Consider the following 21,738-nt stretch of genomic DNA (forward strand, 5'->3'; position numbering starts at 1 on the left):
TATGGCATTTATTTCACAGTAATTTTTTTCCTAAATCTCAGAATAAATACAAAAAAGTGCAAATGTTTCAGTACAGCATGTAAACAAAACACAATAAAGATAGAGCTTATTAAAAGGGAATAAACAGTCGGTGTAAAAAAGCATTGTTACAAAGAAGCACTCTCCCAAATGTCTGGTTTTTATAAAAAGATTTCATGTGTAGGAGTGTTTTAATTACCAGAGCACTGACAAGCGCTCTCTTCATGATTTTGGCCCAACAGTTAGTTCTTTATGTACAGATTCCCACTAAATCGCTCCGGGATCAGCAACGGCGTTTTTCCTTCGCTGTGACGTCAACACACTGAGCTGAAAACAAACAAACAAACATATTTATATTGTACTCCCTTCCTCTGTCTGAACTCTAAAGACATTACTTTGGAGTGACTTCAATTTTTCAAAAAAACAAATCCTCACAAATTACACTGCAGACATCGGGAGCTGATTATTCAGATAAATCATGGCATACTTCTCTAATGTCTGTAATGGAGGGGCTGGACTGCTGGTACCTGTTGTGCAGCCGAAGCCGCCCTCTGTTCGGACTGCGTCAGGCGTCTCTGGAGACGACCCATCTTCTCTTGGCTTTCTGCCAGCTGCCTCTCATACTGCACAAACACACTCGTGACAATCAGCTACATGGAGCGGAACACAAAGATCTGTTTTCAAAGCACAATCACACTAAAAAAGAGGAATTATTACTACAACCCATTAAAATAGATCAGGGGAGTCAAATATGAGGCCCGTGGGTCTGGACATTTTGCATAATCAGAATTAACTTTATGTTTTTGTTCAGACTTGGAAAAATATCGACTTTTTCAAAACATATAATCTATGAACCAACAAACAAAACCTTTAAAAAGTTTAAATTTAAGATGAAATTAGGCTGTATGTGGCTGCTTAACTAAAATAAGTTCAACAGTCCTTCAATAGGAATCTATTTTTTTCTGAGTATCTGAAATTTGAATCTACATTGAAAGACATACAGATACACAATTTTTTCAGATTATATTATGTTTTCAAGACAGCCACCAGTAGGTTTATTTGTTAAAAAAATGAATAAAAAAGTCAAATGGGGCTGTTTCACCATTAGTGAATTGTAGCAAAGTTTCAAATGAATCACTTCATTTTGTCTTTTTTTTCCCCTGAGCTGTGACATTTCCAGAGGTTAACTCCAGCTCAGCAGATTATCGGGGCCTGTCGTGGAAAAAAAACTGCATCAAAACAAGCACAACGTTATCTTGTAATCCTCTTAGTTTAGCACTCACATTACTCTTATTGTTAAATTCAATTAGCACAGTGATGCCAAACTCATTTCAGTTCAGGGGCCACATGCAGCTCAATTTCATTGTTTTGTTTTTTTCCCACTCTTCATCTTCTTCTTGGGGCTCCAGCTAAAAATGAAAAGGTCGTGAACCTGCTGCAGTGTGTGTCACACCAACCTCAGCCACGGCGTTATGGTCACATTCCAGCTGCATCTCTAATTCATGCGATCGCTGTTTCTGCCGACTCAGCTCTGCCCTGAAACACATGTTGAGAAAAGATAATGGAAGCACAGCCACCTCTCACACGGAGAAAAAAGGACTAAACCAGAATTCTGCAGTCTTTTTTTCCCCCCCGTTTCTGCAGGTTGAGTGTTTCCACCAGCTGCTGCTGCTGAAGGCAAGACGTCTTCCAGTGGAGTCGATTTTTGTTTTATCAAACTCTTTGGTGCTCCTCCTTATCTGTGGCTTCATCTCTGATCTGCTGTTTGTGAGAAAGCTGATACAATAAAGTCCTCGGGCAGGAAGGTGTCTGAGCTCATTGATTTTTTTTTTTTTTGAGTTTCGTATAAATGCTGTTTTGAACGTGAATGTGCTCATTTTGAATGCGCTTCTTTAAACAGCCCTCTTTCAGTCTGGATTTCACAGTTTATCTAAGAATACGTTCACATGTTGTCTAACTTTGAGACAGAAGCTACATGTGAGCAGCACATCCTTCAAGTATGGAAGTTTTCTACGCATCAAAAACGATCGAGGAGTTTAACGAGAGTTTTAAAGTGCTCCTCTCACTCAGCAGCACAGATCTAAGACGTTTCCTTTTCTTCAGCTACAGCAGTTCTTACTTGAGGCTTGTGACTTTGGTCTCGAAGGCCTGGACGAGGCTCTTGGCCTCCTCTTTCCAGCGCTGAGTGCTTTTCTGCTGTGCGGCGAGGAGTCGGGTCAGGTCGGCGCTGGAGCTGCGGCTGCTGTCCTCCAGCTCCCTCAGCCGGGCGTCCAGGCTCTGCTCCTTCAGGCTGTACTCCTGCTCCATCTGCGAGACCTGGACCGGGACAGGGGGCGTGACTGGCCGGGAGAGCGGGGCAATGCAGCAGGACACGTCTGTACGTTCAGATCGGCTGAAGGTTAAACGCGATGCGAAGACACCTGACGGGTTAAATTTAGACTTTCACCCTCCGCTTGTTTCTCATCTCTGTCATCCTCTCTTCTAAAACTTCAAACGTGTCCCATTGGTGGACAGCTCCCACTGTTGAAAAACCCAAAAAAATCTCTGGCGTTGATCGTCTGATTGGGAAGTCTGTTTTCCAGCCCAAGACAAAATTCATAAAGTGTGAAATCCCTGAACGGTGTCAAACGCAGATCTTTCCCCCTGGTGAAGTGGAAGGTTTGGAGAACAGACAAGCGGTTTTGGCATCGCTTGACACATTTGTACACCTCCACAAAAAGTAGCGTTACTGTGACAATGCGGCCTTATTCCAGTGGAAAAAGGAAAGAAAGAAAAAAAAAAAACAACACTTGCTGAGATTTCTTATAATCCAAGAATTCAAAAAAGACAAAAACATGTAACATTATTTTAAAAAGTGCATCAAGAATCCTGCCTCAAACCAACTCGATCAGAATCTGTTCCCGTTTGACATTTTTAAGTAAACCAAGAAGAAACTGACTTCAATGCTTGTTTGAAAAGAGGAAACTGGAAGACGTCTGAGTTCCAGTACTAAGTCGTTTCTACATTCTGCCATGAACGGCGAAACTTTCTGCAGCTGCACTGGAACTTGAAACGCTCCATGAAACGTGTGCTTGCTGTTGCTGTGGTTGTTAGTCAGTTCGTCCAGAAGGAGGCTGACAGACCGAGTCTGACTGACTGCATCGGATCTCGACAGCAGTGGTGAACTCGCCTGTTGCTTGGCCTTCTTCTGGACCAGCAGGGAAGTCTTCCTCAACTCGTCCATCTCCCTGCGGAGCTGCAGGTTCTCCTGCTGCAGCTGCAGCCGCTCCTCGCTCACGCTGACGCTGTCGTCTCGGGCGGCGGCGAGGGCGCCCTGCAGCCGCCGCACCTCTTCCTGGCAGCGCGACAGCTCCTCGCTGTAGCTGCGGAACAGACGGACCCATCAGGGAAAGGCAGATCTTCCCGATTCACAGTGACTGTGACGTCCCACTTACTCCAGCTCCATTTTCTTCAGCCTGCTCTGCGTGCTCTGCAGCGTGAGGTTCAGGTCTTCCCTCAGCCGCTCTGCGTCCAGACACCTCTGATGAAGCTCATCGATCCTCCTGAAGTCCGGCTCTGCTCGGCCCTCCTTGTACACCTCAAAGGAGAACGCCGAGAATCAGCCGGGCGTCGTGGACTCATTCATAAAATAACACATTCAATACCACAAACTCCACATCGGGCTCCGGCGAGGTCTTTCTTCTTCTTTGATACCTTCTCCAGCTCCTCCTCCACAGCTTTCCTCTCTCGCAGGGAGCGTTCTATCTGAGACTCTTTATCGGCACACTCCTGTCGAGGAGTGGTGAGAGAAAACAGGGAGTCAGGGAGGAAGCTCCAGAGGAACTGCGTGTGCTTCTTGACAGGTCGGGATCTCACCAGCTGCAGAGCAGACAGCTCCTCCGCCATACGCTGGATCTGAACGTTGCACTGTTTGCGTGCATTCTCCACCTGTTGGAGACGGAAAAAACACAGCTAACATTTGGTAAATTACCGAAGAAAACTCAACAGGGTAACTGCAGTGAATTTTTTATTTTCTTTTTCCAATATATAACTTTGAGTGGATGAAAAACAGTCCATGACTCACTTGATGTAGGTTGAGTTATGAAAGCAAAGTCTATATTCTGGATTTATACACTAAATGTGCACCTACATTCAAATGACAGCATGATAAACTCTAACTCTTAAATTCCATAAATGTTTTCCTTCAGACAGGAAGATTTAACTGCTTTTGGACTATTTTAAACAACCTCACAAGTACTGAGGATTAAATGAAAATATTAAAAAAAGAAAGGGATCGCAAATATACAAAGGAAGACCTGTGAAGGGACAATCACGGGATGTGGGATTCATGGAAACTTAGGATTTTGAACCTCAGCAGCTTTGGTGAGTTTTAACTCCTTTTTTTTTTTGGTTTTGTTCATCATCGAGACAGCCATGTCGCTAGAGCTAAATGCTAACAGATAGCAGAGCGAAGCATGGGACACTTCCCGGTCTGAGCCTTTTTCCCCCCTCACCTTATTAAGAATCATATGTTACTTTTCAAATTTCCTCTGAGTGATGTGAAGGATGTGAAAGACGTAAAGAGTGAAGTTAATGTCACTGTTTCAGCTCAAGATGTGTCACAGTGATTATGTTTATTTAGTAAATTTATTTGGAATAAGTGATTTATTTTGCTTCTGACCTGTTGTGCAGGTCAGGTTTTTCCCTCCCACCCATCCCTTCATAATTTTACTCATTGTGGGATGTGTGCAATATAATTCATGATGGATCTAAAATGGTATTTTACCTGTTGACAGACAGAAAAAGAGTTAACTCAGAGAGATAAAGAAACTAAAATAGGGAAAACCTGTTCACCTAAACTAGACATTAGTTTTTGACCGGTCATTTGTGAAGACTCTGTGAGCTTCGGGAGATTTATAGTTTCTGAGATGCTCCAGGATGAGAGGAAGACCCTCCTGGTGGAAAAAAAGAGTCTCGTAGAAGAAAAAAAAGACTCTCCTGAATGACAATGAGGTCCTACTGGTTGAGAAGACCAGGTTAAAGGAGGACAACAGGTTCTTAGAGGAGACTCTCAAGACCAAGGAAAAGAAGAAAAGACGTTTCTGGAGGTTGTTGGCAAAAAAACAAGACAACAGAGAAGAGAAGGCGGCCACGAAAGCAGTGAAAGACGCCAAGATGGTTGTCAATGTGGACAATGACAAGCGGCCTAAAGGTTTCTGGAGCCACTTGTTCCAGAAAAAGAAGAAGACTGACCATGATCAGTCGTAGGAGGCTGCTGTGGGATCGGTCATTTGGACCACAACATGAAAACTCCACGGCTCCACATAGCATTTAAAAACAAAACAAAAAAAGTAACACTCACCAACATATCTTGGATGCAGTGTAGAGAAAACTTGAAAACCAATAAAAGTTGAATAAAGGCACTTTGGTTTGATTCAATTATTCATTTATATGAAGGAATAAACAGGAAGAAGAGACACAGGCTGAAAGGTGGAAGGATGGCTTTATGGTGTATTCAGATCAAGTTTTAGAAAACTAAGTGAAGGGACTATTAGTTACTGATTACTGATGACTTCTTTACAAGGGTAAAGTAACTGGATTACTTTCACAGGAGAAGTAATCAGGCTCTCTCTCTCTCAACACACACACACACACACACACACACACACACACACACACACACACACACACACACACACACACACACACACACACACACACACACACACACACACACACACACACACACACACACACACACATAAATGTGGCTGAGTGAAAAAGTGCATGTTTGTTTGCTGGATGTGGGACCGACCCTTTCTGAATCAACCTTTGAAAGCACAAACATCACAATTCAAACTGTGTGAGACCATTTCAAGATACCAATAGCACAACAACAATGGCAGCGTCAGCGGCAACAGTAGTTATTTGCATTGTGATGCACGTGTGTACACAGAAAAACAGTGTTGGTTTGCTTTTTTTTTTTTTTCTTTCCTCATCTGCGAAGGAAAATATTGTTGATTTTTCATCAGAGGAGTCTAAGTTCTACATTGTGTCTCAGCTTTCAGGGTGTTTTTTTTCCTAACTGAAGAGTGGATGTTAAGTGTAGAATTGTTACCTTTTGTATGTGTTTGTACATCCCAGCGACCTTCAATGATTGGCACACCACATCCACACGTATTTTTGTTGATTTCCACTTTTGTGATAACAATTCGAAATGTTATTTTCAAGGTAGGTGCCTTTCACGGCTCTCACAGTAACCTTACATTAAAGAGTTCATAAATACAGCAAGCACACAGAATGCATAAAACAGGATACATTCAAGAGAATGGATACAATGAAAAGAGTCTGGTTTAAATCTTGTAAAGTAGAAGCTTGTTAAACTAGACAGGGATGTTTTAAGATGTGATTTGAAAGCATGTAGAGATTTTACACTCCTGATGTCCTCAGGAAGTTTGTTCCAGAGGCGGATAAACGGTCTGTCCCATGGAGGACTGACAGACAGGAGGATATTTAACTTTAGATTAGGCCTGTCACGATAACAAATTTTGCTGGACGATTAATTGTCCCAGAATTTATTGCGATAAACGATAATATTGCCGTTTTTTTTGTTGCAATTTTTTAATTAATGCAACAATTAGGGATGCACCGAAATGAAAATTCTTGGCGAAACCGAAACCAAAAAATGAGGAAACTGTTTTTCTGAAGCAAATAAGGTCCTAACAATGACACACATAATATTACAAAGCATTTATACCTCCAAAGGCCAACAGCAGTCTCACAGACCGCTGATAAAAAAAAAAAAAAGACGCACTTCGCGGGGCTTTTTTTCTGCGATTGATTTGTTTTATATGCGCGCTTCTGAACAGGGAGACAATCAGACAGACGACCAAAAATATCAACCAAATCCTAAAAGAAAGACAATGAAAAGAGGCATAATGTCGAGATATAAGGTGGAAGAAGTTTTAGCAATGATACAGGAGGTCAGTGAGGGGGAATCTGATGGAGGAGACGTGTCGGACATCAGCGATCTTGACTGGAGTGAAGAGGAGGAAAGTTCTGAATCACAGTCAGAACAGCCACGGGCCAAACAGCGAAACAAATGTAATCCTGCTGCCCCAAAAATACCTGACCGACCTCCAGCTGCTGCCCAGTCCAGCGCAGAGCCTGCAGTGGTGCATGAAGCGCTCACGCGTCACCTCCAGTTATAGAGAATTACTGTAGGCTGCTGTCAGTTTACAGCTAAATAATAATAACATAAAATGGTGTAAAAAATAAATAAACTAATTTAATAAATCTCAACACAACAGTGAACACGGTAATTGACAGCAGGAGCACTGCAGTGTCTCCAGATGTGCCAGTTACAGATTCAGGTAAAATATTATATCCTCCATCAAAGTAAAGCAAACTATGTATTTTTCGTTTCCAAAAATTAATTTTAGAACGAACATATTTTCTAAATGAATACCTTTGTCCTGTGGAGCCTGCAGTCCCAGAATCAAATGAGCAGGGTGAGGACGGGACCGTGTGGGAAGGTGTCCGTCCTGGTGCGCAGCCGGGGAGACTTATTTTACTCATTTTAATATGTTCTTGATTATTAGTGACGGTTCATAATACAACTATTTTGTGTGTGTTGGTGTGTGTGTGCGCCTTTATCAGGGAAACGAGTGCGCGGAGTGTGAGTGTGAGGTGACGCTGCGCGAATGCGCACTGTAAAAAGTTCAATCAATTTTAAAACCTGATTTGATGCATTAATAAAGCAGACATGAGGCATTAACCGGTTTGCTTTAGCATTAACGCCACGTCATCACCAGTTATTTTCGGTCGTGTTGTTTCGTGATTTTTTTTCTTTTGGCGGAAAGCCGAAAATACACCTTTGAGCTATTTTCGGCCGAAAAATTTCGGTGGCCGAATTTTCGGTGCATCACTCCTCATTACACTACAGAGCCGAAAGGAGTCAGTATGAGGCGTTTCTAGTGTCTTTGAAAAAATGTAAATTTATCGCGCCTGGAAAACTTACCGACCTCATTTTTTTTTAATCGAGCGATTAATTGATGTATTGACTATCGTGACAGGCCTACTTTAGATATCAAGCTGGACATAACAAGACTCAGCTGGATAAATAAAGGGATTTTTCCAGAGGAGGGACCAAGTCACTGATTTCAATTCCCAAGTGAGTTTCAAGTCTTTACCCTCAAGTCCTGAGTCAAATTTCAAGTCCTACACTTTGAGTCTTGAGTCCTTTCAAGTCATTTTATCAACGAATTATGACAAATTGAATTTAAATAGTGTATTTATGCTTTTAAAATCTATATTCATTTAAACAAATCAGAGGAAAAAATGGCATTGAAGTACTGTTTGGTGCGTTCACACAGGACGCGTCGCGGGCGTTGTGAGCGGCGCTTTTCTATGCAAAGTCTATGGTGGACGAGCGCTGTGGAGCGGCGGGCGGTGCGTCAGGAGCGTCGATTTCTCAAGCGTTTCGAGCGTCTGACGCACATGACGTGCGTCCCCAGCGTCAGGAGCGTCGTGAGCGTCACTTTTTGAGAGTTCGGAAAACTGAACTTTCAACGCGCTGCCGCTGGGCGTCAACCAATCAGAGACGATCCCTCCGGTGCTACGTCACTACGAGTGATCCGAGCACCGATGCGGGCCAGCCAGTGTTGCCAACTTGACGACTTTCTCTCTAAATCTGGCGACTTTCCAAAGCCTCTTGGCGACTTTTTTTTTGTCAAAAGCGACTAGCGACAAATCTAACGACCTTTTCTGGTGCTCTGGAGACGTGACAGGACGTCTCGTTGCTGTCCTCAATGAGCAGCGGGTGCTGCCGTGAGCCCCTCCTCCGTCCCAAAGCACTCACAGCGGTCAGTCTCAGCAGCGCCCCCTGCTGCAGTCAGAGCAGAGAGGAGCAGACCAGCCAACAGCGACTTTTCTTACTGGGGAGTTGGCAACACTGGGGCCAGCAGGTCGTCAAACTGGGCACGGGAGAGACGAAAGTAGACCTGGAAGCGACCGTCATCCTCACGCAGCTCCTGGAGAAAATGGTGAAACTCCCCAAATTCAGAACGCCTCTGAATAATGTGATGAACCTCGAGACGACGCCCATGTGCCCGACGACGACGACGACGCTGTCTGGCTTTATTTAAAGGTCTGATACACGATTTTCTCGAAAAGACGAAGCCCCACGTCTGTTACTCACTTTTTGAACAACGCGCATGCGCCAGACCATCCGCCCGGCTCTCCTGCTTCTCCCAGGAAACGCGGAAGTGTACGAGCGCGATCTCCTCTTCTCCGGCGTGCACGGCTCTGTTTACAGTTTCTGCGATCCGCCTTGCTCATAAATAAAGCTTTTTTTCCGAAACAGTTACAGTTTCATTATGTCAGACTCGCCATCGGTAAGTACTCGCTCAGAAGCTCACAGGCTACATAAACACTCGGAAAGCGCATGCGCAAAAGGGAGAAGCTGATTGGGCGCAAGCACGTAGAACCGCCTTACGAAAGCAGCTCGTCAGAATGATTGACAAACAGACCCACCAATTATTTAGGTGATCCACCCGGAAATCAAAATGTTGTATTACACCTTTAACAATAAAGCCGAGCCGCTCTCCTGATGTGATCCGCCATAGCTGGAAACAGAAATCAGCCACCCGCGCGCCAACAAACTGACGCGCGTCAAGAGCGTCGTGCTTGAAGCGTCACAAGTGTCGACGACGCCCGCGACGCGTCCGGTGTGAACGCACCATCATATTTACCTCAGTTCAGTGCGTGTGTGTGTGTGTGTGGTGGGTGTGGTGTTAGAGTGACAGAGAGAGGGTGAAGCATAACACATTCTAGGGATAGACCAATATGGATTTTTTTTTTTTTTAGGACCGATGCTGATACCGATTCTTTTCCGTCACCTTTAGCCGATGGCCAATTATGGACTGCCGATTTCCTTGAGCAGATGTTTGGGGCCAATAATGCTTTTGCTCCCTCAATTTACATCAAAAAATGATACAATGATAATATATATTACAGGTCTCAAGCTTCAAATAAGAAATATTTATTAAATGTAAAAAATATAACAGCTTTGTTAAACTTTACGCAGAATACTTTAAAAATAAAAAAAAGTGTTTGATGCTTTTGACCCTGCATGTGCACTGCAGGGTCTTCCAGCAACACAGAGCTGCCCGTGGATGCCCGTCTGTAAATCATGCCAGGGAAAAATAAATCCGCGAATCCACGCAGGTATTGCCGGTACCGATACCCGTAAAAAAACTCAGATATTGGCCGATTATATAGGCCGGCCGATGTATCGGTCTATCCTTAATTACAACAGACTAATAGAAGGAATTGCGCTATATTGTGATGAATAATAAATGCAGAATAAACACCTGAACACAAAAACATGAGTGGAATGTGTTAGGTTAGAGTTCAGTTACACATATGATCTGATAGGAGAGACACTCGATTGTCTTTGGAGAAAATCTCCCCTCATTAAACACAACTGAAGAATGAGTTCATTTAATTAAACACAAAAAAGACCAAAACAGAATCAAGTGTAAGACATTTTTGGAATATTTCATGGATAATGGAAGCGGCGTTTTTTTGGGTCATTTATGTGTTGTGCAGAATGGTTAAAAGAACGGTTAAAAATATACTTCATCTCAGTTGTTGCATGTATTTCTGCAGCCGCCACAGACTCAAACTTGTTATTCTTAAGCAGGCGAACATCCCGCAGAGCCCAAACCTGGTAAACAATGGCTGTGTGGAATAATGATCTGTAATGGATGACCTTGTTCCGTTTGTTGTCAAACACAATATCAGACATATTTCCCAGACAGAAACTCTTTGGGGATTGTTTCATTTCCACTGACGATGAATAAATTCAGCGCCCTCCTCCTTGACACGTACTTGCCATGTTAAATCAATTTCCTTACCATCAGTGTTTAGAATAACTCCACTGTTTGCATTTCATTATATACATTTGTTGCACTGCGTCATTGACCCGATTCACACACACTCTGGCTCAAAAATGTGGAAAGTTTCTCGAAAGTTAAGTCTGGAGAGTGAAACACCGTGTCGGTAAGTCTTTTTTTTCTGCAGCCGTGGTTAACAGTCAGAGCGGCGCTGAAGTCCTCAGATACATCTGAGGTCTGACTACCAATTGTGAGCAATGCGGGGCTTAATTATTCATTACACATGCTTATCTCCACGCTGAATGGCTTTAAATGAGGACGAGGGGGGAGAGAGAGGAGATTAAGGTGAATAAAGTGTCTCACTTTGGCTCCGAACTCAGGCTCAATGACAAAATCACCTGCGAGCTAAAAAGCAAGCGCATGAGTCTTACGCGTCGATAGTTACACCGGGAGAAAAGTGTGTTTGTTGAAGGCCAGCGAGAGACTTGGATGACACCCGGAGCTTCAGTCACACTGCGCAGCATTAAAGGGATTAAAGTCGATGGAGAAGTCTTGCTAATAGAGCATTAATCAGCATGTCTCAGCCTGGGGTTACGCGGGGTGAAAGACCAGCGGTTTGCTTTGGGCTTAATGCTTCATCTGTTTTAAAAAAAACAAAAACACTGCGGCGCTGCACGACTGCTACAGTCGCAGCTCCTGCTTTCATGCAGGACTAATTAGAAATCAGCAAGTCTGCGCTTTCTGAAATTTTTAGAATTGCCATTTGAAACTGGAGGCAAACAGCGTTGGAAGGAGATGTTCTTGCGTCATCCTTTTGCTTTTAAGTAGTGATGTGATTTTTTTTTTTCCCCCAGGAGCGGCTTCAAAGCAAATGTCAGTCACACGCAGATCACATTAGGTGGAGGGCGATTAGCAGAAACACTGATTCAGCGTGTACCTCCTTCCTGGTGCGGACGGCGGCGGTCTGGATCAGCTGTCTCATGGCCTCATTCGTCTTCTCCAGCTCTTCCGTCTTCTGCTTCTCTCTGAGCCGCGCCTGAGGGGAGGGAGGAGGGTGAGGACCTGTGGGGACGGAGCGGCTGGACGGGCAGAGGGAGGGAGGGAGGGAGGGAGGGACCTGGTCCTTCTGCAGCGCCGCTTCCTCTGCCATTTGGACGCTCTCTCGGACTTTGGACAGGGCGTCGTACTTCTCCTCCTCCAGGGCGGAGCAGCGTGCCGTGAGTTCCCCCACCTTCCGCTCCCACACGGTCTGCTCTCTGCGGACGGCCTCCGCTTCCTGAGAGGCGGCCTTCAGCCTGGAGACGGAGAAGTGAGACTGGTAGATTGGTGTTCAGCAGTGACGCTGCGGCGACAGTTTACATGGCAACGCTCTGAAAACGGCGTCAAACGCTTCCACAACGTGCCGTTTTCGCTCGTCCACACGGCGACGCAGCGTTTTCGAAAAGTTTCACCTTGGGAGCCATTTCCTAAAAAGTTCTGTTTGCAGTGACTCCGAGCAACAATGTCGTGTAAACGGATCCAAGAAACACTTCGAAAGTACTGCGTTTATTCTTCAAATCGTTGCCATGGAAACGGGTGCTAAAATAATTTACAATGAGGTGATTTTTATTGGACAAGCTGCCTGCAGCTGACGGAGATGTCCAACATGTTCTCACTTGGACTCGAGCTGGCTTAAGGCTGCCTGCAGCTGCTGGAGCCGCCGGTCTGCTGCGTTCTCTCGGCCCTGAGCTTCAGCCACTTCCTCCTCCTGGACACACACACACACACATCGACACACACACAGCCTGAGTCCCACAGAGCCTCAGGCAAGGCCTAGGAACTGGATTATCAACACCTTGAATGAAGTGAAACTGCTGTTTCAGCTGCTGGAGCTCAAAAACGATCAGAAAAAGTTCTATTTTCAGATTGGAAATTGTCTTTTCTCCTCTCACCCGTCTCTGCATCTGTTCCTGGACGCTCTGCAGGAGTTTGGTCATCTCGTCCACTTTAGCCGTGGCCATCCTCAGTTCAGCTTTAGCCTGTCTGTAATCCGGACAGAGGGCAAAACATCAAAAAAAAAAAAAAAAAAAAAAAACAATTTAATTTTCTTTCATTTTAGTCATTTAGGATTTAATTAGCTGTAAGTCATAATCATTGAGATTTAAAACCATGTGGGATGAATGTATGAGATATTTCAAGTTCCTTCTTTAGATTTAATTCACTGAAATGGTGAATTCAGTGTGAATCTGTGTGTTTATTTTATTTAAGCTTTTACTGTTAATTGTCCTTTTACACTATGAAGAATGTTATTTCCCAAAACACCTTTAAAATAAGTTGATTTTCAAAATGAACATCTTAAAAATATCATACGCGTGCCATTCCCCGAGATAAAACTGTTACCCTCCTCTTGATTTAATTCAGTTCTGCTTCTTCATATTTTTATTCTTCTGGGATCCTGCATAAAATGTTATTGGTAGAATTACGAGGCTGCATTGAGAGGTACAAGAGTCAAGTGTCTGGGTTATTAAACAAAAACCTTGTACCTTCTCAAAGGTTCAAAATCCATCTCCAAGTTCATAAAAAAACTATTTTAGTTTTGACGAAAAAAAAAAAAAAAACCCTCTTAAGAAGCCGCTGCAGTCACACTTGATGAAGTCATTTTAACTTTTAAGTAAAAGTTTAGTGAGTTCACTTTCTGCCCTCCTCTTCTGTGAGGTTTGACAGCAGTTCAAGTTTACTGAGGATTCGGGTTAGAGAGGCATCAGAACATTTCTAATCGGTAAAAATGTGGTTTGTTGAAGCCACAATAATATTTCAAGGTTGAAATTTATAAAAAGAAAAGAAAAAGAAGAATTGTGTCCTCCACTGCAGTACTCCACTGTATTCATAAAAGGTGAGAGTTTGACAGCTGAGGAGACGTTCCTCAGCAGACTGGAGGCTCTGTGGGTCCTTCTGTCGTCTCCAGTGAGAAGGTCTTCCATCAGGAGCGACAAACACATTTTACCGTAGTTCCGGCTCCACACAAGTCTTTCTTCAACTCCAGTGGGCCGCACCGGCAAAATACTGAAATGATAACCTTCACATTTAAACTTTAAAGTTCTTCTTTGTTGCCTGTGTATATTTTTTTGTGTGTTCACCATTTTTTTCTGTTCTTTTCTTTACGGTTTGTCGTTCTTTTTTTTTTTTTTTTTTTTTTTTTGAGGACCCAAGAGTCTGGAATAAAGACTGATGGATATGGATATACAGGATGAAAACTGCAATTAGAACAGAAAATGACCATAATCCCGACATAAAACTAATCTGAATGAAGCCTGTTACGGGCTGGTTGTGGCCCACGGGCCTTGAGTTTGTCAACCCTGGTCCAGGGCTTTTTTTGTTGGGAGTTTGCATGTTCTCCCTTTGAGATCCTGCCGTGACTTCGACATTCTATCCAGCCCAAAAACCTACATTTCAGGGTTATTTTCTAACTCTAAGCTAATTCTAATTATGCACTAATAAACCCTAATTTGCGTTTTTTCCCCTTGTATTTCTGTCCAGAACGGCCCGCGGTGCCTCTCTGAGGCGTTGGGTTACCTGAGCTGGCTGTGGAGCTCCTCCATCTCGGCGCTCTGCTCCGTCACCGTCTGCAGGAACTGCTGGTTCGTCTGCGTGTGGCACGAGAGACAAGAACGCCATTTGTGCGGCATGATTCCAAAAACACAGCTTCGACGACCAACTTCCTCCCAAAAAAAGTTCCCTCTGCCGTTTCAGAAAGCGACCCGGAGGATCCTCTGTCAGCGAGTCGTGAGAGGACGGCTCGCTCAAACGGGAGAAGAAGGGAAAGCCCACGGCCGGGCCCCCCCATTAAAAATGCATCAGAAGGATATCGTGTCACTATACTATCCACACACATCGGATGACGTGTGTGTGTTCCTTTGTTTCTGACATGAAGAAAACAAAACAACACAACGCACATCTACAGATCAGCCATAACATTATGACCACTGCCAGGTGAAGGGATATGTTCAGCTGTAAGTGGATATTCTGTCCTCAAGTTCCATCTGTTAAATGTCAGATGATGCTTTTTGTGGTGTCCCCAGTCTGCAGTGGACAGATGCTACCAAAACTGGTCCAAAATCTACTAAAACTGGTAAAAGGAAGAAGAAGAAGAAGAAAAAAAAAAAAACATTGTGAAGGGACGGCAGGATTGTGATCTTCCCGATTCTAATGTTATGGCTGACTGGCACACATATACACAGAAACACACACACAGCTGAACCTCAACTCAAGTCTGAGGTCTTTCTTAAACAGTCCCGTGATAAATTATCTGTGACTGTAGGAAAAACAAAAAAAAAACAAAAAAAAACACACAAAAAAAGAGAGAGAGAGCAGTGGGCTGAAAAAAGGGAAAAGGAGCCGAGGCAGTTGGAGGATTAGCGAGTGAGCTGACAGTTCATTATACACACAGACAGCTCGGGCTCGCGACCAGAGTGATTCAGGAACCCATTCGCTTAGCTACAAGATTAATTATTAAAGCAGAGTTCACTTCAGAGGAGTACACGGCATTTTTTTTATCCCGTGGCTAATTGGGACGCGGTAATTTAGCGTGCTTCCAAATGAGCATCACCTACCATTTCCAGCTTCTGATTGGCCACTTGAAGTTTGTGTGTGTGCTGCTGGAACTGAATAAGCTGATCCTGCGATGGGAGGGAAAAAAAAAAAAAAAAAAAAGGGGGACATTCAATAAAAGTTAATTGCCAGTAATTACCTTGTGCTTAAATCAAGTATCAAGTGAGGCCAAACTGCCCTAATTGACCCCATTTCTATGATAAGAGCTCCACCTAGTGCTGAAGGGCTGATGCTAGAAGAAAAGAGCGGGGCGGCGCATGTTAATGCGGGAGCAGCAAACCTTCAGCTGCAGCCGCTGCGAGTCGCGCGTCTGTCCGTCGCTGACGCTCTTCTGGTAGAGCTGCTGGAGGCGATCCAGCTCCTGGGCTGCTGTCTGCCACAGCTCCATGGCCTGCACCCGCTCCTAAACACACACACACACAAAAAAAAAACACATTCACCCACATATTCAGTCAGGCAAAACAACAAAGAGTGCTTTCTTAAGCAGACACTGATGAAAAGGAGAATACCCAGCATGCCTCTGCGTTCGATCGAAAGAGAAACCACCTCTGCTCCATCAATGAGGGATGATGCCTTGTAACCATCACATTTTCTTTCTTGTTAGCGGTGAAGTGAGTCACCACCGGAGCTACAAATGACCCGGGCCTTGTTCCAAGTGAGTTATGAGGATGTGCAAATACCGCAGCTGCAGGATGAGTCAAAAGGAGTTATGAGTGGAGGGAAGCGGCCGGCCTGATGTCGCTTTATAACGCTGGGATCTACGGCCATCCATCGATTCATCCGTCTTCTGTATGGCTTTATTTACCTTAAGAGTCTCAGTGCGGCTGCAGATTCTAAAGCGAAGGTGAAGGCTGTTTACACCCTGGACAGGTCACCCGTTCATCACAGGACACACACACTCATATTCACACTTACGAGACACTGAAAGCACTGAAATAAAGAGAAGTTGGAGGAAAGTCTTCCTTACAGCTGCATCTTCCCATTAAAATTAAAAAATACAGGTTTTCTCAAAGAGAACCTTTTATAGGATCAGATTTGTTTTGACATTCTTCATAGACTTGAAGTCAAAATCGTCACAGTTAAATTTTGTGCAAATGGTTGAAAGTTTAGTGTTTATTTGTTATGAGTGTAGAAATTCCTGATAATTGGCGTTAAAAAGGTGTTTCGGTTCATCCATAATTCCAACAGTTTATCGGGCTGATGTCAATATCTGCAATTGTGTGGCAAAAGCTGTAATTTGAGGAAAAAAGGTCATTCTTTTTTTTTTTTTTTTTCTAAATAAATGTTTGAATTTACAGAACTTCATCTGTCCATACAGGAACACAGCGCACAGGAAAACCTCTGGTGGCTCCAGCAAAATGAAACCTGACTGGATTGATTTAGATTTTATGGCTGTAGCTTGTCTAACTTCAAACTTTAAACATCTCTCAGCTGTTCGGTATTGCTGCGTGTTCCTGATACGTCTGAGAAGCTCCGGTTATAAATGCACAACCCACACAGGTGAAGCTCGTCTCTCACCACTAGTGCAACGCGTAACGCTCCGACTCTCCGCTTTCTGATATCATCCAGGAAGTTATTACGGTTCTGGAAGACGATGAGGGACTGCATGTTTGGTTTCACAGGTCTTTCAAAAATGATTAAAAAATCCATCGACACGAATCTCAACCATCTTTCAAATAGTGAACACAGATGTTCTCTGTTAAAAGTGCTTAATGCAAATTAAATGACAAATTCTGATATTTTAAATTGGGAAATGAGGCTACAATGATGAAACATGTTCAAATTAACTGATGGATGAATCTGCTTGTTTCTGCCTTCTCATCTTGCGCGCGCACACACACACCAACACACATCTATCAAACTGCTGCCATTTAGCTTCATATACCCCCCCCCCACCACCACCACCCCACCCCCACAAATGTCAAACATGCCCACAGAAGTTTAGCTTTGAGCTGTTGTGCGTTGAGCTTGTGAGTTCAATAACTCCCTGCAGCCATCAAACGGCACGTTTGAAGTGAGAGGGGAGCTGCGCAATTTCACTCATGTCACGCAGAAACTGCAACCTAATTACCTATTGAATAATTATTAATCACCTGCACATGTCAATCAGAGACGTTCTAACTGTACCAGACATCAATCCTTCATTTGGAGGTTTATTGCTACGCTTCACACATGTGAGCTCGTGTCATCGGAGATTGGTTCTCTGTTAATAAGGTGAAACGAAGGTCAGTGGAAAGAGCTTTCAGACAATTAATTCACAGATTCATTTCATCTGTTTTGTGGATTTGAACTGGATTTCGGTCATCTATGATTGCAGCTCAGGTAAACTTGGCTCTTGTGTTTGTCGCACATTAAAATGGATTTTCTTCTTGAAGTCATGTTGCCTCTGTGATGATAGAAAAACAAACTCCTTCAGCTTGTCAGCTTCCAGGTGACCGCGAACATCGCGGACTGTGAGAACAGTCGATAGCGGGGTTGGGAGTCAGCAGCCCAGAGGCTTGACAATACAGCATGTTGACAGGAATTATTCTGATCTCTTTACTTCCTGTGTTGGAGGACTTTTTATTTGCTGTTCAGAACACCTCTCCTCATGCAGCCAGATGTCGATCGACCTTCAGTCACGCTGTCTGTTATTCCAAACTGGAAAAGTTCAGTTTAGATCAAGCTGACAGGCTTACATGTACTTTTAAAGTCCCATTTTACCTGGACTAACACAATTATACATGTTTTTCAGGGTGGCACAGAGCTCCGCAAGCCTGACCAGGATAAAGATCTACAGCAGATGGATGGATGGATGGATGGATGGATGGATGGATGGATGGATGGATGGATGGATGGATGGATGGGTGTTGAGTTAATGCAGACTGTAGCGTTGGCATCAGTTTCGTCAGAGCACTTCAGCTTCCTGATTGCCCGTTGACCTATTGATCTTTCACCCAGTCCATCTAAAACCCAGTCCTGCTAAAACTGATGGATGCACACTGTAAATATGGACTGTTTTTCTAAAATGCCTGCAGTGGATCACGCATTTCACTCAGATTTACTCCAGCCCCCCTGCGACTGGTCAACATAGAGGAGCTGGAGGGGATAAATACATTTGGAGTACTTTGAAGTGAAAATGTAGGAGTCTTTATCAAAATGCTTGGAGAAAACCTCCCCAGCCCCGAAGGGTCGGGGGGAGACAGTAGACTGGAGGGGAAAAAAAAAAAAACTAGTAACAGACACTGTGACCCAAAACATGCAGCATGTCTGAAGGAAGTGAGCAGACCTGTTCCGACAGCTGGACCTGCTCCTGCAGGTTTTTGATGATGGCGTCTTCCTCCAGCGTGCTGCCCTCCACCCCTGAAGGCGTGGGCAGAGCATGAATCTGCTTCTCCACAGACTCCCTCAGCTCTGCGTGCAACCTGCAAGACGTGGAAGACACTGGCAGTCAGTGCTCTAAGGTCCATTTGTCTATATGTGAAAAATAATCTGTGAAATGAAAAATACTTTTTCAGAATATGAAACAGCTGGATTAAACCGATCGACCAAATGCACTTAATGGACCGCTATTCTTTTTAGATGTAAATGGTTGTGATTATTCATTATAATCAGACTTCTTTCTTTCAAAACATTTACTGAAGGGACCTTCCTTCATACCTTTCATTTTCTTTGACGACTCTCTCCAGCTTCACTTTGACATCCGTCATCATGGCCTGTTGATTTACACAAGTATAGAAGCTCTCAATGTCAAGTTCTGAAACATTTTAACCCTTCTGCAGGTCAACACAGCTTGATTATTTAACATATATAAAGCTATTGGCTACGCTTTGTCAGTATACTTTCACTTAGAGCACATGAGTAATATTTCAAGTTGTGATTTTTCACAGACAGATAAAGGTCAACATGCTCGGTGTTGAGCAGGTTTGAATTTGGGTGTTTCAACATTTCAATGAATTTTTTTTTTCTCACCTCATACTTCTGCAGCTTCTCAGTCATTTCATCGATGTGCCGATCATACTCCGCAATCAGAGGAGCCATTAAACTGCACAAAGAACGACAACATCACAGGTGGGTATAAAAGAAAATGCCTGGTCTCTAAAATAAGACAGACTTCTGCTGAACTGACCCTCGATCAGAGATCCAAGGAGTGGGGGACTCCGTCCTCCTCGTCTCTTCAACCTTTCAGAGAGACAGTTTTCAAAACCAAAAAGAGCAACCAAGAGAGCAAACCAACAGATCGTGGTGCACAAAGACACTAAGATGAAAAAGTGAATAATTAGCCAATAAATAATATTTGTTGTTGTGAAATGTTTGTAAGACATGTAAGTAGATAAACCAATCAATTAAAAAAATGCTGAAATATGTAAAGACTCACAATAGCAGCATCTAATGAGAATTTAATTATAGAATAAGCATCATTAATTAAAATAATTATTCTTATTTAACTAAACAAAATGAACATTTAAGACTGTTAGATATAAGTAAATGTGACTTTTAATATGTTTAAAAAAATATTTTCAACATGAAGAGAACAGGGATTTATAATAAATATAATTAGAAGAAGACTAAGCTGTTACTATCTCCTTAAAATGCTTTTTTTAAAGAATGTAAAAACAAATGCTCAAAGACATTCATTCATTCATTCATTCATTTTCTGCCGCTTCTCCCTTTCAGGGTCGCGGGTGGCTGGAGCCGATCCCAGCTGCTGTGGGCGAAGGCAGGGTACACCCTGGACAGGTCGCCAGTCTGTCGCAGGGCTGACATATAGAGACATACAATCATTCACGCACACATTCACACCTAGGGGCAATTTAGGGTGATCAATTAACCTAACGTGCATGTTTTTGGACCGTGGGAGGAAGCCGGAGAACCCGGAGGGAACCCACGCACACACGGGGAGAACATGCAAACTCCACACAGAAAGGCCCAAGGCTCAAAGACAGCCAAACAAATAATCACAAGATTGTTTTTGTTTGTCTGTAAATTAATTAATTTATTTTACTGAAGATGTCAAATTACAGAATTGAAACTCTTTGAGGAAGCTTCATCTTTACAAGTGATCAGATGACCTCTGTACCTGAGCTGCTGTGGACTGACTGTGTGGTCCATGCTGATACTGGCTGACAGCAGAACTCAATCTGTGGACTAAAAGGAGAGAGAGAGAGAGAAACAAAAAAAGAGCAGACGCACAATCATGTTACACAGCATATTTCATCAAAATGGACTACTGCTGACAATCCAAAACATTGTCAGATAAATAAGTCACTAAATCATTCAGTAGAAGAAAATAAAGAAAATGGACAGAACATACACTATAACACAGACAAGCAAATAGAAATGAATTAAATAATAATAATAATAATTGGAACTTAACTTATAGGTTGGCATATTTGTCCATTGTTGACACTAATGTAAGAATATCAATAAAATTTTCAGATATGTAAAAAACAGCTGCCGTCTTTTAAGAATTCACTGGTTGAAGAGGAAACTTGTGGCATCTGCAGCCTGTTGGACATGTGTAGGAGAAGCTTCTCGCTCTCTCCGTCAGTTCCAGACATTAAAGAAGAAAATGTGATGGCTCGGGAGAATTGTGTAGGTAAACAAGACATGCAAAGTTCACCAGCATAAATCACCGTCTGGAAACTGGAAAATTACACCACTTAAAGTGCGTTGCTTTCAGAAGAATTATTTCAGGAAGAATGTGTCTCAGTGCATCCACAGATGGATATATACACCATATATACTATTCTTCATGAAGATTAGAAACTAAGAAACACTTATGTGAGAGAAAAGGACGTCTATACCTTGATCACGGTGAAACTCCAAATCTGAATCCATCCTGAAAATCTGGTCTGATTGAAGTCGAAGCAAAACCAAATGATGAGCAGAGATTAACAGTCCGATGATCTACAAGTGGCTGTGGTGAAGCAACCCGACATATTCACAGTGAGTGGGTTTAAGTGCTGTCCTTCAACGCTGCATTCCTACAACTGATGACTTTAAAAAGCCGATAAAAACACAACTAAACGGATTTGACAGAGAGCTAGCTTGCGGTCGTTACCTGTGGTTACCAGCTAGCGTCGTTAGCATTGGTAGCTAATCAACTAATCACTTCAATCTATAAAATAAAAAGCCAAACACGTTTCAGATGAATCGTAACGACTGTAAACTATGTGAACTGAGAATATCACGCGTGGTAGTGACAGAAAAATGAAATCGGAAGGCGTTATTGTTGTTTTTGTCGTTTCCGCCGCGAACTTTGAAACTAACAATA

At 43.2% G+C, this 21,738-nt stretch overlaps 1 protein-coding gene across 1 annotated transcript; it reads right to left on the minus strand.

Moving 5' to 3' along the window:
* Positions 1–9: 9 nt before the first annotated feature.
* On the minus strand, positions 10–21,731 carry sclt1 (sodium channel and clathrin linker 1). Its single transcript, XM_030095002.1, has 21 exons — positions 21,269–21,731; positions 20,542–20,609; positions 19,591–19,643; positions 19,434–19,506; positions 19,122–19,177; positions 18,751–18,886; positions 15,763–15,885; positions 15,485–15,550; positions 14,448–14,518; positions 12,827–12,917; positions 12,551–12,642; positions 12,013–12,190; positions 11,833–11,931; positions 3,874–3,945; positions 3,712–3,786; positions 3,453–3,595; positions 3,188–3,380; positions 2,138–2,334; positions 1,476–1,554; positions 546–641; positions 10–345 (listed from the first exon to the last, which is right to left on the minus strand). The coding sequence occupies exons 1-21, from the start codon at positions 21,300–21,302 to the stop codon at positions 286–288; spliced, it is 2,055 nt and encodes a 684-aa protein (XP_029950862.1). The 5' UTR covers positions 21,303–21,731; the 3' UTR covers positions 10–285.
* Between the last annotated feature and the right edge of the window lie 7 nt (positions 21,732–21,738).

Source organism: Salarias fasciatus, chromosome 6 (genome assembly GCF_902148845.1).
Source record: "Salarias fasciatus chromosome 6, fSalaFa1.1, whole genome shotgun sequence".
NCBI classification, from domain to species: Eukaryota; Metazoa; Chordata; class Actinopteri; order Blenniiformes; family Blenniidae; genus Salarias; species Salarias fasciatus.

What these genes read in the sequence shown, in the direction of transcription:
- sclt1 (XM_030095002.1), bottom strand. Translation starts at nt 21,302, where the DNA reads ATGGATTCAGATTTGGAGTTTCACCGTGATCAAG. An exon ending in TTAAGCCAGCTCGAGTCCAA is followed by an intron (nt 12,191 to 12,550) that starts GTGAGAACATGT and finishes CTCCGTCTCCAG; the next exon opens with GCTGAAGGCCGCCTCTCAGG. An exon ending in CCGTCCGCACCAGGAAGGAG is followed by an intron (nt 3,946 to 11,832) that starts GTACACGCTGAA and finishes CGTCTCCAACAG; the next exon opens with GTGGAGAATGCACGCAAACA.